The sequence below is a fragment of the Cariama cristata genome, unplaced genomic scaffold, assembly GCF_000690535.1.
Source record: "Cariama cristata isolate BGI_N322 unplaced genomic scaffold, ASM69053v1 scaffold42449, whole genome shotgun sequence".
NCBI classification, from domain to species: domain Eukaryota; kingdom Metazoa; phylum Chordata; class Aves; order Cariamiformes; family Cariamidae; genus Cariama; species Cariama cristata.
Window position 1 is genome coordinate 1 of NW_009635970.1, and position 17,719 is coordinate 17,719.

Sequence of the window (17,719 nt, forward strand, 5' to 3'; positions counted from 1 at the left end):
CCCATGGCAGGGGGGTTGGAACCAGATAGTCTTGAAGGTCCCTTCCAGCCCAAACCATTTGATTTTGTGATTCCACAGAACTTTTACAAATGGTACATGTTTGCAAATGTTTTGCAAAAGTAAAGTTTTCTCATAAATTGTGTGCTAACTGTAAGTATTTGAACATCTTCGAAAACTTATGTTCTTTGATTTGTACTTTTTAGAAGGACAAGGGTACTGACAGCTTTGTATTTAGAGAGGACCCTGGTTTTACACAAAAAAGGACAAAGTAGCTCTTCTCCAGAAAAGACACAGCCGACTTCCCCCCCATCAAGCAGAAATATAATCTCATTGCATATGAACAGTTCAAGTAAATATTACAGCATCTTTTTCGTGATGCTTCCCTCTCCCTCACACTAGTCACCTTTAAAATTTTTTGTTAAGAGAATGGTTTTGAGGTGTTTTTTCATTTCTTATCTTAAGAGATGTTGAATGTTATAAGAAAAATTCATCTTTAACTTCAAGTCATTCTTCTCCTTTCTGCCCCAAATACATACACCCTTATCGTGTGAAAGTATGTAGGCAATAGCTCTGGAATAGGTTGTTGCTGTGTGGTGGGAGACTGTTCTCATTTATTAAAGCAGTTCGTATGTTCAGGATTGTCCTTGCTTCTTATAGTTCAGCTGTACTCATTTTTCAAAGCAATAACCTAATTGCTTGTACTAATTAAAGCCTGTTAGCGAAGCAGTACAGTATTTAGGTCAGCTTTTCTTCACTGTCCTTTTGTGCTTGTGCCTCCTGTTCCTGGCATTTCCCAATTGCTGCAGGTCCTCTTTTCAGACTTGCAGCGTGTCAGCCTTCGTTGCGATGCTTGATGTTCTTCTGCTGTCCTGTTCTGCTTTCAACCGCCTGACCCATTTTCTATATTGTCATCCTGTACCAGTAGTAAAGACAAAAGGCTGGCAAAATTCAACTAGCGTCTGTCAGATGTACATAACCAGACTGGTTTTAACTGGTCGAGTGTCGAGTGGGCAGTCTGAATTATCCTTTGGTTGGAGTGATCTGTAGTTTGGTGTCTAGTTTGCAAGCCTGGTGAAGGTGTAGAAGGCTTTACCATTGAGCAGAAGAGAAGGTTAGCCCCAAGGAACTTTCTTCAGGTTCTCTAATCACTTGCTGCTATTCCCAGTTGTGTGTGAATGTTTGACGTGGAACTCTGGATTGGAGTGGATCCTCCGGTGTAGGAGAGGGGAAGGATAAACTATGGGGTATGTAAAATGAACTGTGTGTTGCTCTCCTGCAGTTAATCTTTTTTTTTTCAGTGTTAGAACTTCTAAGCTGATACTTCCAAGATGCAGTGTTCTTGTGCAAATACAATTCTGTAGACAAAGCATTCTTAATGGGATACGTGATGCATCTCTTGAGCCATACAACGTGCGTCTTCGATTCAGATACACTCTTAAACTATTTCCCATGTAGCGTGGAATTTGCTAGTGTAGCATAACAGCTATGTATTTATTTATTTTAAATCTATTCCACTCCACTCTTGAGGTGAGTCTTATCCTCAGCTCGGCCGTCATTTTTACAGTTACGCCTTCTCTTCCATCTCCCGTGGCTGACCGTCCCACTCTTCATATAAAAATTCCTCCTGGGATTTCATTCGAACACGTGAAATGGAAGTCTGTTACCAGCTGACCTGGTAGTTGTTTATGAGGATATCCTTCATCTTCCTGGAGAAGGAAGATCTTGAAACTTTGGAAAGAAATTGAAGCTCGGATTAGTACTTCTGCAAGGAGGAGAAGAATATTTTTAAAGAAAACAAACCAGAAGTACAGCGGTCTCTTCCTCACATTGCTTTCATTATCAATATTTGTCTTTTCTGGCAAGGTTAGACTGTTCTCTGGGAACAGTTTTCTCAAGTTTGAAAATCAGCATGCTGTCTGAGTAACAGCTATAGAAGAAATTTATTTAAACAAGTGTTTTCATCTTGTCTTTTTCTCCTATTAGGAAGTTCTTTCTGGAGTCGTGGTCATAACAAGTAAGGACACAGTCCAGCACCAAGGTATCTCGTTAACGATGGAAGGATCAGTAAATCTGCAGCTTAGTGCCAAAAGTGTGGGGGTGTTCGAGGCTTTCTATAACTCTGTCAAGGTAAGACCTGTGCAGGTTAATATTTTTAGCAGAAAACTTTTGTCTCTCTTCTCAAATTAAATCTTTCCTTAATGGCTCTCAGATAGTTACAGCACTTCATGGTATGTAAATGATGGAAAGCAGAGGAATGCTCAGCATTATCTAGTGATGTATGATGACCTTCTCGGGGAGGAACTTGCGCTGATTGGAGAGGTTTCTTTAGGGCTGAAATACAGTGACATAAATTGCATCGTCCAGAAACGACGCTTTGAAGGACCATGATTTAAAGAAAAATAATAAATTGTGAATTGTGTGGGTTTGTTTTATTTTTTTTAAAGTGACTGGGTTTAATTGGACTTTTGTGCCAGATCAGTCACTATCACAATAGTTTCTGGAGAGGCCATTGAGGTCGTGTGTTACTAGGGATGATACAGGACCTGCACAGACTGCTCCGTAGAGTACAAGGCTGTGCACAGACAGTTTGCCTGCGGAGCTCCGGGCAGGTCTCCGTGCTGCTCCCCGGGTTTGGAAGTGTGGGGTTTGGAGTCTAGCAGGGCACCTTATCTCAAGCTCCCCATGAACGTGGCTGTACTGATGGAAGCAAGGCTGGCTCTGTCTAGAGGCAATATAGCTACATTTGCAAAATGTTTTGCTTAAGTCAGGATAGCATCAGTGCAGGGCCTTTTAAAGTCTTCAGTTGTATCACAGTTAGTTTACAGTATGAATAATCTGCCCATGAATGACTGCAAAACAGAAAAAAAAACAGTAGAAGCAGTGGATTTTCTTATTCCTGTCCAGTAGAGGAAAAATAATAGTAAAACTCCAGAGGGGAAGGAAGTGTAATCTTCAAGTAGGCTTCCCCAGTGGATTCATAGTTAACCATTGTTCCAGTGAGAGACTCGCCCTAAATACAGATCTTTAGGGTGGGAAGGGGCCTGGGAGAAGGTCGGAGGGAAGGGCTGACTGCTCAGCTGGCACACAGACTTGTTGATTCTGCTGCTCCTATTGAGGGCCGTAATTTAGAACATGGAGCTCCACTTTCCAAAGTGCTTGAGGTTGTGCTCTTTAGCTCTCTAAATATGTTTGGTCATTAGTATGATACAACAATAAAATAGATCATGAATTGTTTTCTGGAGGAAATCATTAATAATATGTATTTTCATTGTAAGACTGGAGCTGTGTGTCTTGAAGAAACACCCGCATTTCTGGAAATTCAGGAAGTCTGTTAGAATTTAGTGGATGTTGTTGGTTCTTGAAATGATGGGGCTGTCACTCTGCTTCAACCTAACTCTCTTAAATATTTATCTTTGCAGCCTATTCAGATTATTAACAGCACCATTGAAATGGTAAAACCAGGTAAACTTCCCAGTGGCAAGACAGAAATCCCATTTGAATTTCCTTTGCATATGAAGGGGAACAAAGTTCTGTACGAGACCTATCATGGTGTCTTTGTTAATATTCAGGTAAGGCAGTCGTATCTGTAAAGAAAATCTGAACTTCTGTTATCTGCAGAATGTATTTCAAAGCATCGCTTATTCTATGGAAGCAGAGAATAAAGTTTTGTGATAAAATTTTGTTTTCGTAGTGCAATGTTTTCTTTTCTCAATTTGGAGAATGAGCAGAGAGTTAGAGATCCTTTGAAGTAAGTAGCTTTTAAGCTTCCCTTTATTAATACAGCATTCTTCTGGTGTCTACTGTATTTTCTAGATATAACTTAAGATTAAAAATTGTGATACATGTTAACCTTTTAAGTACTAGTTTGTAGGCACGTTCTAGTTGCCTTTTTCAGTTCCAGTTTCTCGGAGTCGACAATTTCCACAGGTGGTAACACTTCTTAACTGTGGCAAAGGAACCATTCTAAGGTCTCAGAATCCCATGAATATAATGTTCTTTTTAAAAAATTGTTATGTGCGTTCCCCTTTCTTTTCCAGCAATTTTAAGCTTTTCATTGGAAATAGTTGATGGTAATGAAACTGATGAGATGTAACACGGGATGTACAAGAGGGAATGAAAAGCATACTGGAAAGAGGGGCTTTGGGTTGAGAAAGGTTAAAATGTATTTGCCACGCTTGTTAAATCTTGTACAGTTCTTTTACAGGGTGATGTTTTCGTCTAGTTCTGATTTTATTGTGAAAGAAGTTGCATTTAGCATTTTGTAGATAATCTGTGTAGTAGTACATACCACATACAAGTGTGTGTACCGTTAACTTAGTACCACTCAGACTTTGTTAGCACAGTGGACAACCAACTACTGCTAATAATACTTAAATATTTAAAATTAATTGTACTGACTGACCGTATCCATTTTAAGACACAGGGATAAATCCTACAGGAACAAGGCTACTTAGCATTCAGAGTCCTTTTTCCTGTATTCATTTGTGTGAAGCGTCCTCTTAACTAGAGGAAATCTTCCCATCGCTTATTGTTTCAGGCCTTCCATATGGAGTAAATCTTTACAGAATGACGGTGTAAATGAACAGTAACAAGATGTCTTGCCTGAAATACCTTGTCAGAACTGGTGTGACATATATCTGATCCCTCCTTATGTTGTAGACAGCAACATCCATTTCCTTCATGAAAAAAGCCTGCACCACCGTGTTCTTTTGTTCAAATGTGTAATTTCTTAATGAAGACTCAAACCAAAGTGTTGAGAGCTTCTGGCATCTCCAAAAACATGAATTGTTTGCTTTCCTGTGGAGATGAGTAGTAACATTTCCTGCCCAAATCTGTATGTACTACATGCTTGTAACAGAATCTTGTGGAAACACAATTTTGAAATTTGACCTTTTTTGGTTAAAAATTGTCTTACCATAGGTGGGTTGGTTTGTTTGGGGTTTTCTTTTTTCGAGGGAAAGTCTTCAGCTGTCTCTTGAATGTAAATATTGTGTTAGACAATGCTTTTTCTTACTGAGGAGTGGTTTTTTTGGTGGTTTGGTTTTTTTCTTCAAGGGAAAAGTTGAAGGAACCACTAAATGCAAAAATTTTCAGACCAGTGCTGATGAAGAATCACTGGGTTGTAAAACTGCCCCCCTCTCCCTGTCCCTTGTAGCTCACTGATGAAAGTATTGGATTTGATGACGAATATGAAACTGTTAGCTATTTAGCTGAACTGGAAGTCTTATTACAGTCTGGGATTAAAAAAAAAAAAAGTAACGAACAAACCAAAAACCCACAAAAAACCCCCCACCTACTAGCCTATCAGAAGTAACTAAAAGAAAAATTTCCTTGTTTTTTGTCTACATTCAGATGGGGTTTTTTAAGTACTTCCCATATCTTTTTTTCAGTCTTGGCTTTCTTCCTAATGTAACATCTGTTGTTTGTGGTAGGTATGTCAAACATGGTGCAAAACTGGTTGAGTTAGTTTCCATAATGAAGATAACTTCTCTATGATCAATATCAGTTGGTTTAAGGTATTCTTTAACGGTGAATATTTGTTTTGTCATTGCCTCTCTCATCTATGTAGCTTCTCTTTACAAGCTGGGGATAAAATGTGATTAAAAGGTTAATCATTAGATTTCAGCCAACCTTTGAGAGTCCTGCTCTCTGAAGAGGAAGATGTAGACTCTCCCAAGGTTATTTAAGGTGCACTGATACCTGATAAAACAGATAGAAACTGGGGAACGTTAAGTCTCTTTTCTGGAAAATCAGGCTTGAAGTACTGAAAAATACTTTGTTAGTTTTAAATAAATCAAAGGAAGGAGTTTATTTGCTTCTAACACGTTTATATTTGTTCTCTGCCCGGATCAAGAAATGGAAAAATAGACTACAAACAGTATACTACCTATTTATTTTCTCATTTGAGTAACTAAAGGTGCTGTTTAAGAAATGCTTCCTAGACCTCCGTCTGACTCCTGTGCAGTTTAAAAGCAAGCCTCTGTTTCTTGACGTAGGTATTAGTGTGTTAGCTGGGGGTTCGATATCAAGATGCAAGTCTCTGTTCTCCTGCAGAGACCTTCTAATTAGACCCTGATGGGGAGGCTGTGGGCCGAATTGCGAGGCGTGGGTGGTCCTGCAGCCTCGTTGTACTGTGGTCCCTGGGCTGGGTGAAGTGTAGCGCAGTAACAGCAGGTTTGCTCGACAGCGATCGACTTCAGTGGAAACCGTAGTCTGTGATGGGGGGAGAGAGATGCTCACCGCTCTCGTTTTTGCACGTGTTTTCAGGTTCTGTGCAGAGAGACACCATGAACTAGAAGTTATGAAACCTTAGTCTGAGCGTACCTCATTTTGCCAATTCCTTCTCTGTAAAGAAGGAATTAAAAACAAGACAACAAAATACCCCACCCCAACAAATTCCCTGTCTTGTAAGGACATTGAAAGGCTATGTTGTAGATGCTGAAGCGTACGATTACTGTGATAACCAAGGTCATGCTATTTTTCAGTCACTGGCTCCCTTTTTAGGGGAGAAAGGGGAGGAAATAGGCAGCAAGTTTTTGAATGGTGAACAGCAAAATTAACCTTGTTGCCTGATGCCTGACTTTGCTGTGCGCTGCTGCTTTTAAGTTCAGCCATATGGTTAAAGACAGTTCCCCATTAAATACTCGTACAACTGTTGGCGCTGTTAAATTCATTGTAAGATTGAATCTAAAAGTAGAGGGGCTGTGGATGTATCTTTTTGATAATCGCTTATCCAAAGGATGGTGAAAAGCAATCTCGTTAATCACTCTTAACTGAATGTAACTTGGGTGCTGAAGCCATACAAGATACCACTCTGTCAGTGAATTGGTCCCTCAGTCTCACAGGTTGTTAGGTGACACAGAGGATATGTAAAGCATTTGCAAATGACTATGGGATTGTAAACACAAAGAAAAATTAGCTTTCATTTGGGAGCATCTAAAATCATTGTATACCTCTTCTCTCCTTCCCCTCTCCCCATCACTGGTATATACAGTGCCTACTAATCTGTTGTTACTGTTCCTAATATTTAAGGCATCATTTACATTCTGCACATATGCAATAAAAAGATGAAAAGTTGAGAGAGAGGGGAAATGTTAACTAAGGCTCTTTTCTTTTTCTCTGCCGTCCTATTCTTGCCAGTATACCCTGCGGTGTGATATGCGACGTTCTCTGCTGGCAAAAGACCTAACTAAGACTTGTGAATTCATTGTCCACTCACTGGTAAGTCTGGTTTGCATTAACTATACAAAGTGAGATTTTTATTTCTTTTTTTTTCCCCACTTTAAGTGAAGTTTGGCAGTAAGGTTAGAAAACCAAGTAAAACCATGTAATTTGTAATAGCAACACATGGGATATGTATGAGTAAAGGAAGGTAGCCTCAAAAAAACCAAACCCATCCAGAAGAGCTAGGGTGTCAGTCGCTTGCAATTGGAATAACGCATCTCTCCATTTAAACAACAAGGATTTGGATTATAAGATGTTTTTATACTGCACTGGGTTTATTCTCGTATTCATCCTTTCAGTTCTGAATCAATGGTGTGGTTAGATAAATATTATGGTGTTCTTCTAAACACTGTTTCAGATTATCTGAGCATTTCTTGGCCAAAGATTCCAGGTACCCACCATGCCTGTCCTACAAATGGGAGTTCGTTGGTGAAGAGAAAATACCTGATTTCTGTTCTTCAGATGGCTAATTATGATTTAAAGCCCTGACTCAAAGTATCAAAGTTGGGACTGCATCAAGTTGGAAATAAGAAGCTTGTCAGCTTAATCACCTTTGCTATGAAGTAAGCTCATGGTTGGCAATATGCAAAGATAACTAGGTTAACAAATATCCACATCCCGCGATTGGCAACATAGAGACAGTCTTCCTCCTGTGGAAATATCACTGTGGGATGAGATTTGACTGTCTCACAAGAAATGCTTTGCTGCTTGTTATTTGAAGTTCATGTATCAGGTTGGGTTTTAGTTCATATTGACTTGTAATGTATGTCCAGAGCATCCAGTGTCAGTACAGGCTGTGCCGGCCTAATTAAGTACCTCTTCTTCCACCCACAACTTGCTAGAACATACTGTTTGTATCATTCCTTTGAACTTTAACAGGACGATAAAGTATTAGACTCTCTTGTCTTACTTATGAATAATGGTGGAAATATGTTATTTTAGTTCAACAGTACCTTTTTAAAAGATTTAGTACCTTTTTTAAAGATTTAGCTAGGTGCTATAAAGAAGTTTCCTGTTGGTAAGATTTCATTATTTTCTAAAATATATTATGCTACATTGTATTGGTCCATTATTATAATGTAAGTAAGCCACACTTGTCAAAATAGTGAACAAATTACATATTATGCAGTTTCCTGGTTTTATTTCTTGTTCCCACTACAGCACTTCTTAGATCACAAGTCAGTAAATCATGAATCTCTCAGTCAGGGTGAATTAATGAGGTTTTACTGAACGTATAATTCTCACTGTCAGTGCTCAATGTACCATTTCCCTTAACCTTATTCTTTGCCAGAATTTGTCATTTATGGGAAAATACAGTCAATCTTTTGCTAATATCTTCCATCTTACAGCTGGGCAGCAGAAGCTATTTTGAATTCTTAAGCAGTGAGGGTAGATCCTAACTAAGTTCAGGTTAAGCCCGTCGGTGGTGGTGTGCTCTGCCAGCTCCCAGTTACATACAGTTGGGTCTCGCATAATTGATGCTGCGCTGGCCACTTACTCCAAATACGTAGGGAGAAGACAGCGCACCTCCCCGAGATAAGGCTGGAGAGAGAGGTGGGGGAATGGTGAGGAAAACTTGCCTTCCTGATGCAGAGCGGAGGCTGCCATCTCAGCAGAGCTCAGGACCCCGTCAGCCACTTACGGAAAGACTTAATTCTTGGTTTGGTGATAACTGGTGTAAATAGTTACTGAAGAACCGTAATAACGTGCCCCTAAAATGGCTTCTCCAGTGTGGAAAGCTAACCTGGACCAACCTGTGTTTATTTTACAGCTAAAGCTGGAACGCTCAGCCCATTAAATCAGTGCTACACTAGATTCCATCAGCCGAGGACCTCCTGGGAGGAGTAGGAGGATGGCGGAGGAGAGCTGAGCTCTTACTGAAAGGGCAGCGGAAAGAGTTCAAAGTGCTTAGAGATAACAAGAAGGAGAGAGAGTTTATAAAACATATTTGAAGCAGTGGAGCAAGTTAATTTATAATCTCCCCCCCTCTCCCCTGCCCAGATTTACTAAGTATTAATTATGAAAGGAAACACTGCAAGTAACATATAAAATGTAATTATTTGTAAATACAGAAATGTGAAATTTCACTTTTTTCTGTAGCATACCATATGCTTCAGATTGGTAGTGTATTTCTTCTTTTCCAGGGGGTTTACAGTAGTCAACCACATGTTTTGGTTTTGTTTTCCATTTTTATTCAGTGTAAGCAGAGCTTAGCCAAAAACTTAAAAATGGAGAGCTTCTCGTGGTTTATTGCAATGGCAAACACAAAGTGACCAAAAATTGACACAGTTCTGTTCTACAATCCAGATTTGTGATGCACGGTGACTTGTATTTAGACAATATCATAATGGTATTTAATAAAAGGCAGGAAGTCTCAGGGTTTTTTATTACATAGATGCATACCTTCAGTATGAAGACAGTTCTGAAAACTAACACATCCAACACTTCCTTGACTTTGTTGTCTTAAAATGTTCTCTCTGTGTGTTTTGTAAATCATAGTTGACAGTTTAACTCTTCATTACTTGTAGTCACAGAAAGGGAAACTGATGCCAAGCCCAGTAGACTTCACCATTACTCCTGAAACTTTGCAAAATGTTAAAGAGGTAAGGATTTTCTTATTATTTTATTTTAAATGTAATGCTTGTGTGATTCTGAGTGAGGATGAGAGAGGAATTAAAGGCTGCCCTGCAGATAATCAACTCTTTTTTTTTTTCTTTTCTTTTCTTTTCTCCTTTTTTACTGTTGTGAGCAATAAAGTGATGCTGCCTGATCTCTTGTGATAGAGGTGACTAACATAAGGTGGAACTTTGTTCAGTAATGGTTAAACATTTTTATTATTCTTCTGACTGAAAGATGACAATGAAGCAAGGAAAGAGATTCTATACCATGTGTAGCCAAGATCGTTTAAAAATATGTATTTTGATACTTGGTTACGCCTTTGCAGCCCCAGGTGGCTTTGGGAAGCCTCTATGTACACTGGTAGCTGTCTTGGTCATTTAGCTTTCTGAACACTGGTTTCTGTTTGCCCACTGAAACCTGTGTTCTGTTTTTCCTGATTTTCCTGTTGTGTTCTTTTTGTTAACAAGACTACTTTCCTGCTGTAGGTCTCCCTTCTGCATCCCCAATTTGTCTCCCATTGCTCTTAGTCCCAGACTTCTGAATTTAGACCTACTCTTCCACTTCTTTCTCAAAACAGACCTCTTAATCAGCTTGTTTGGATGTTTCATGCTATCGTTGACCTTATTCTACATACTCACAGAATGATTGTGGTTGGAAGGGCCCTCTGGAGATTGGTTAGTCCAGCCCCTCTGCTCAGAGCGGGTTGCTCAGGGCCATGTATCGTCACGTTTTTGGTATCTCAAAGGATGGAGACTTGCAGTCACTGAGCAATGTTGCAGTGTTTGACGACCCTCACAGGATTAAAAAAATAAATAAATGTTTACAAAGTAATTTCCCTTTATTTCGATTCACATAGTCTATCGACCTTTCAGTAGATAGCACCGAGAGGAGTCTGATTCCATCTTCTCTACTCCTTCCCATCAGGTATTTATACGTATTGCTGAGATCCCCCTGAGCCTTCTGTTCTGCAGGGTGAACAGTCCCAGCTCTCAGCCTCTTCTTGTACGTCACGTGCTCTTAACCATCTTCATGGCCAAATCCAGCAAAGGCTGGACTTGCTCCAGTAAGTCTGTGTTTCTTATACTGGGACATCCTGAATTGGACACACTATCCCCAGTTTTGTCTCGCTAGTGCTGAAGAGATGGAGAGAATCACCTCCCTCGACCCGTTGGCAACACTTTCTAAAGCAGGTCAGGATGCTGCGGGCCCATTTGTGCAGCCTGTTGAGGTCTCTGTGAAGGGCAGCCCAACTATCTGGTTCACCAACCACTCCTTCCAATTTCATGTTATCTGCAGACTTGCTGAGGATCCGCTCTGTCCTGTCATCCACGCCATCGTTGGAAGATGTGCAGTAGCATTGGCTCCAGCATTGACCCCAGTGTACACCACTGGTGACTGGCCTTCTGCTGGACTTTGTGCTACTGATCACAACCCTTGGAGTCCAGCAGTTCAGGCTGTTCTCAGTCCACCTCGGTCTCTGATCGGTACCTCTGGTCTGTGCTCCATCAGTTTGTCCCTGAGGTTGTTTGGAGAAACAGTATCAAAACCAGTGCTGAAGCCAACATAAACAACAGTACCCGCTCCTCTCCGCCTCTCCCCCAAGCTAGTCATTTCATCACAGGAGGCTATCAGGTTGGTTAAGCATGATTTTTGTTTTCATAAATCCGTGCTGACTGCTTCCAGTCACTTTCTTGTCCTTTTTATGTTTGGAAATGGCTTCTGGGTTTATTTGCTCCACCGCTTTCCCAGGGATTGGGGCAAGGCTGGTGGGCCGATAGTTCCTCGGTTCCTCCTAACTGAAGATAAGAGTGACATTTACTGTCGTCTGTTCCTCAGGAACCTTCTTTGTTCATGACAGCCTTCAGAGATAATCAAGATGGGCCTCACAGTGACAAAGGTCAGCTTCCTCAGCACTTGTCGGTGCGTCCCATCAGGTCCCATGGACTTGGGTACATCCAGTCTGTTTAAAAATGTTCTCTGTCCTGCTCCTCCTCTGCCAAGGGTAACTCTTCCTTGCACCAGACTTCCCCTGTGCTTGCAGGGCCCTGGGGTTCCTGAAGGCAAATCTTAGCAGTAACGTCCAAGGCAGAGAAGACACTGGGTACCTCTGTCTTCTTCATGTCTTTTGTCGCTAGGTTCCCTGCCATTTTCAGTAGCAGGCTGACATTTATCCTCGTCTTCCTTTTGCGGCTGGTAGACTTGTAGATGCCCTTTTTGTTGCCACTCATGTCTTTTGATTTAACTCCAGGTGGGCTTTGGCTTTCCCCAAACCATCCCTGCACACTTGGGTAGGGGTTTTATGTTCCTCCTGGGTCACCTGACCCTACTTTCATCTTTTTTATACTCTCTTTTTATGATTTTATCGATAGCATCTTGTTCATCCACGCAGGTCTCTTCATACCTTTGCTTGACTTTCTGCATGTGGGAACAGACCGTTCTTAAGCGTGAGGGAGGTGATTCTAGAAAACCAACCAGCTGTCATGGCTGAACGCTAAATCCAGCTGAGTTAGAGGATGGGCAGGTTGTGTCCAGCAGCCTCACGTGTCTCTGGAGAGTGCTGCACGCTGAAAGCACATGTTTTTCCAAATACAAGGTTGTAATAACTATTCTTGGTGGTAAAATTACTTTTGAGACTACTGCAAAATACTAAGCTCTCAGCATCCTGTTCTTCCTATGATCCACGTTTCCATATAAATTATTTTCTGTTTCTTCTTTCTCTTCTGTATCTGGATACTCTACTCATTGGCTTAGCCAAGACTCAGTGGCGTACATCATGAGGAAGGAGGGAGTCCTGTCCATTAAAAGCTCTTTCTTAAGTTTAATAGCAGACCCTGTGCCTTTCTCTATTGCAAGTACATAACCACAAAAGTAGATCCTAAAACTGCTGACAGCCCTGATCCAGCAGATCTTGGTATTTAATTGTGGAGCTGTCTAAAGAATGGTATTGAATGTGTATGGTAGCAGAAGCAGTGGCTTTCCCCCCAGCCCTGTCTCAGAAAAACGTATGGATCTGAATCATGGAATCGTTATGGTTGGAAGAGACCTCAAAGATCATCAAGTCCAACCGTATACCCGATGCCACCATGCCCGCTAAACCCACTAAACCATGTCTCAAAGCGCCACATCTAAACGTTTTTTGGACACCTCCAGGGATGGTGACTCCACCACCTCCCTGGGGAGCCCGTTCCAATGATTAACGACTCTGACAGTGAAGTTGTTCTTCCTAATATCCAACCTGAACCTCCCCTGGCGCAACTTGAGACCGTTTCCTCTTGTCCTAAAGTGACTACCTGCTGGACAGGTAGATAAAGTCACTGGTTTGGTATATTTAAAATACTAAAATTTCAGTTCTCTGCTTGTCTGGAGATTGTGGCTGAACTATAATTTCTAGACGACTACTAGAAAACTGATTAGGAGGTTTGCAGTAGCCAAGCAGAGCACAAAGAGGTTAGATGAAAAACCAGGATAGATTTGCTGGTATGTTATTGATTCTCATTTTTGGGGGGATTATGAAAGAGAGTGTAAATGATAGGTCCTGCGAGAGAAGACCTAACTAGGATTAAAACACAAAGAGTACTGACAAGAGTAGTAAGGCTCTAGGGAAAGTGCACCTTTAAAAAACCAAGTCTCGGAGACTAGGCTTGAGGAAAATGGCCTCGAGTTCTTGTTCCGCAAGTTCCTTTTATCTCTGTCTCTTAGATTCCTGACCGCTGTACTTTGGGGAATAGCTGTACGATGTCCCTGTGGAGCAGGGAAGTCAGTCTGTGTTTACTAACAGTGGTGGTGAGAAGAACCTGCAAGGGATCATACAGTCAAACAGCATTTCACTAATAGATTATTAGGACTCAACATTTCATAGGGTGGTTTTGTCAGGGATGTGCCTTCTGTTATTTAAGTTAGGAGCAAATACCCGGGTGAGGTCACGTTTACTAAACACATGAAAATTCCTCTCTCTTTATTTTCCCCAAAGATTTGTTTTGGGTGGAACAGCTAAATTCCATGGAGGTGTTGGGTATTGAGTGAAACAGTCTGAGCGGTAGCTGAGGAGAACTTCTCTGCCATTGCTACTGGCAGCCAGGGCTAAGAAGCAGAACACACAGATGGGGAGAAAAAAGTTTGCGACAGGAGAGTTGGTTTGGAAGAAGGGAAAAATCAGTTACATGGGCAAGGAAATCGGATGCCACAAGCAAGTGGGAACAGATGGTTGGAAGGTAGGGACTAACATCAAAGATCTCAATAACAAAAAATTAAGGAGGGAGAGAAGAACAAGGCTTGCAAATGAAGGGGAAGGTCAGAGCAGGATGCTCACAGAGTTTGAGGAAACTTGGATGGTGAAGATACGAGCTGAAGATGTGGGTAGAAAACTTGACTGTTTCAGTAGCCTCCTGCCAGAACTGGAGATGTCACTGGAGCTTCTGGCATACGAGTTTCTCTGCTGGCAGGGAATATCTGTGCTGCCTGCTGGCCCAAAAAAGGGGAGGGCAGGGGGAGCGAACCCCCTGCTTTGGTCTTTTATGGAAACATACTTGCTGTTAATAGCATTTTGAAAGTTAAGTGTGATCTTGTATTCAAATTAAGCTCTTTATTAATTGTCCTTCATTGGTGTCTTCGTACATAAGCAGTATACTACATCTTGCATTAAACAAAGATTTTTAAATGCCTGTCTTCAGTAGTAGTGGCTATGAGAGAGAAACTTAAAAAGGTGGGAAAATCACTGAAACGGCAGACTATATTTGTAATCGGTAACCAAACGGGACCGGAATGCCGTTCCCTGGAGTGCTGCCAGCTGACTGAACTTGACCGTGCTGTTAGCTCCTGCCAGCCTGCCTCCTTCACCTGGCGGTTCCCGACTACGTTAATTGTCCCAGCCACGTTTTGTCAGTTCAGCCCAGCCAAGTACTCCTGTGGATGGAAGGGGTAGGGGGGCTGCGTGTCAAGGGGGAGGGTCGTAAGGGATATCTTAATGCACCCGCGTCAGGATGCATACTTAAAGAGTCATTTAAGGTACATGAGGCATTTCTGAACTTTTAAGTTCTTAACTTTGCAACTTTTGGGGATTTCCTATGTGTTTTGATGACTGTCTGCCTGTAAGGTATTTTTTTTCTTAGCCTGCTCTTACAGTTGTGACTCCTTTTTTTTTTTTTTTTCCTTTCTCTTTTCTTCCCTGCCAATCTTTACAGAGAGCTTCACTTCCAAAATTTCTCATCAGAGGTCATCTCAGCTCTACCAACTGTATCATTACCCAGCCGCTGACCGGGGAGCTGGTAGTGGAGAATGCTGAGGCTGCAGTCAAAAGTATTGAGCTGCAGTTAGTCCGTGTGGAAACCTGTGGTAAGCCTCTCTCTGAATGGAAGGAGTACGGAATGGGCTGCAGTAATTACCACCTGCACTCCTTCAGCTTAAATACGAAAGGTTGTTAAAAGCTGTATAATTAAAAAGACTTGCAAAAAACTGTTTTGCACTTCAGGTGGAACAGTCCAAACATTAATTGAAATAATCTCTATGACCCTTAACTCTGAGTGCCAGTGTGAAAACTTGCAGGTCAAAGGGCAAAATGTTTTGCCCTCGCATCCCTCCCTCCAAACCCTGGTGTATCTGTGTTGTAAACTTTGGCCACTGCTTTCTCTTCCCCTTCCTCTCCCTCTCAATTGCCCACTTTCACCAGGGTGTGCAGAAGGTTACGCCAGAGACGCCACAGAGATACAGAACATTCAGATTGCCGACGGGGACGTCTGCAGGGGCCTGCCCATTCCTATATACATGGTGTTTCCCAGGTTGTTCACCTGCCCTACCTTGGAAACGACAAACTTCAAAGTCGGTAAGTGTGTAGGACTTTACGCTGCGGTGTTGTCTTTCATCCGAGGTGAATTTCTAGTTTCGATTTAGCTTCTGGCAGGTAACGGGATAAATCGCCGACAGCACTGCAGGAAGAACCAAGGACATCCATCTGTTTCCCTGAACAGGATTGTAGGCTGCTGGATTTCATAGAGATTGAGAAAAGACAGCCCAAATACTTGTAACTAAAACCAGTTGTGCAAATATTGAGCTACTTCTGATTAATAGAATCAGATGGTAAAGGGACAGGAGAAGCAGCATAATGGCAGGTAATTTTTTTTTCTGCCAAAAAATTATGTGTGATGAAATACACTTGAGTAATAGTCCAAGAACGAAATGCCAAGATGATCCCTTCCTTCTGATCGTCACCAGTGAAAACCTCTCTTTCCATTTCCTCTCCGTTTTGTTTCCCATCCTCCTGCTGCACAGACTCAGCAGTAACAGTAAGCTTGGGCTGAGACTTGGCTTTTCTTGATTGACACCAGCTGCTCCTTCCCGCTTCTAACATTTTCCTTAACAAACACCTGAAATGTTGGATTTTCCTCACTTGTTCAAATAATTACTGCAAAAATTCTCTTTGCTAGCCTGGTTTTCTTCCCTTCATCCTGCTGGAATCTGTTGGTTCTTTTTTTTATTATTTTAGTTTCTTGTATCAGATTGAAGCTACAGGTCCCTGCCTTTAGGATCCTTCCCAACTGAAGTCCCTCCTGCTTTTCTGCTCTCTATCTTGGACAATTGTGCACAACACTTTCAGCTTTGTCCACCCGTTTATCTGGTCCCCCAAGAGCATTTTTGCACCTGCTGTGTACGGTGATTTTCCCCACAGTAGTATTCTTCTTTACTTTTTGCCATTTCCAGCTCTTGAACAGTAATTTACAGTGGCAAATGGCTACTGTTAGTGTAGTGTCTACTTTGATTTATAAGAACAGTCTTAATATAGTTAATGAAGATTCTAAAAAAGGACAATTATTTTCACTTTATTTTGATCTCTGGTTCCCTTCATTTATTAACTCTACCTGACTCTCTATTCTGCCTCCATTTAGGATTGATTATAGATCTGATCGTGATTTTTGTCTTGAACAACAATATATCAAAAGAGCAGATTTTTCTTTTGAAATTTTTTTTTCATAGTGCGCAGGTATTTTGGGTTTTGGTGTTGAATTTCCTAAGGCCATAGGTAATGCAGGGTTCTGAGGCTGTTACACGCTGACAGCAGGAGAGGAGCCTGCTCCCTTAACTCTTCCACTTAACGTCCTTCTGAACACTGCACGTTGGTGTGAGGCGTCTTTCCCAAAATATTTTAATTTTAGATGTCTGAACTCTGCCTCTTCTCTAGAAGACAGTATGTCATAGCTCTTCAGTGATGGGGAAGTGAATCCAGAGGAATCCCAAAGGTGAGAATGAGCCAGGGTTCTCTAGGAATGGTCTGAGGTCAGGGATGCGCGTGGTGAGGTTCTGCCTGGAGTACGGTGTTCATCCCTGCTGCAGGAAAATCCAGGGTAGTGAAACAGCTTGGAAGAGAACTGCTGTGTATGAGAGCATCCTACAGCAGCAATGCAGGTTCGTATGGAACTCTGTATATTTTATCCCCCTCACCCCTGCTCTTTCTTCCAGAGTTTGAAGTGAACATTGTTGTCCTTCTGCATGACGATCATCTCATCACAGAGAACTTTCCGCTGAAGCTCTGCAGGATGTAAATGGCCAGAGGAGAAATCACTTCAGGATTTACTGAAAAAGGACAGAATTTGTCAGAGGCGAAGTAAAATTTGATCCATGTCTTATGTTAACTGAAAACACATCACTTCCTTCTCCCTGCTGGTGTTCGGTTGCGTTCGGTTCTCTAGAAATCTTGGTAAGGCGTTGCCTGCCTTGCGATAGACTACATGGATGTAGCCGTCCAGCTAGCTTTGTCTCAGGTATCCTGACTTCAACCACTATGTTTTCCCCGGTAGTTCTCAGACAAATCCTGAAGGAATGATTCTGTGTATTTCTACAATTTCTATTTCTACAGTTTCTCTCCTTACTTCATTTTGTACTACTT

At 41.5% G+C, this 17,719-nt stretch overlaps 1 protein-coding gene across 1 annotated transcript; it reads left to right on the forward strand.

Moving 5' to 3' along the window:
* Positions 1 to 1,983: 1,983 nt before the first annotated feature.
* DSCR3 (Down syndrome critical region gene 3) lies at positions 1,984 to 17,449 on the forward strand (the record flags this gene model as incomplete). The annotated part of the gene is made up of 7 exons (XM_009707729.1): positions 1,984 to 2,127; positions 3,420 to 3,569; positions 7,141 to 7,221; positions 9,753 to 9,827; positions 15,024 to 15,174; positions 15,509 to 15,661; positions 17,293 to 17,449. Coding segments are annotated over 7 exons (837 nt in total), but the record flags the coding sequence as incomplete, so codon positions are not given.
* Between the last annotated feature and the right edge of the window lie 270 nt (positions 17,450 to 17,719).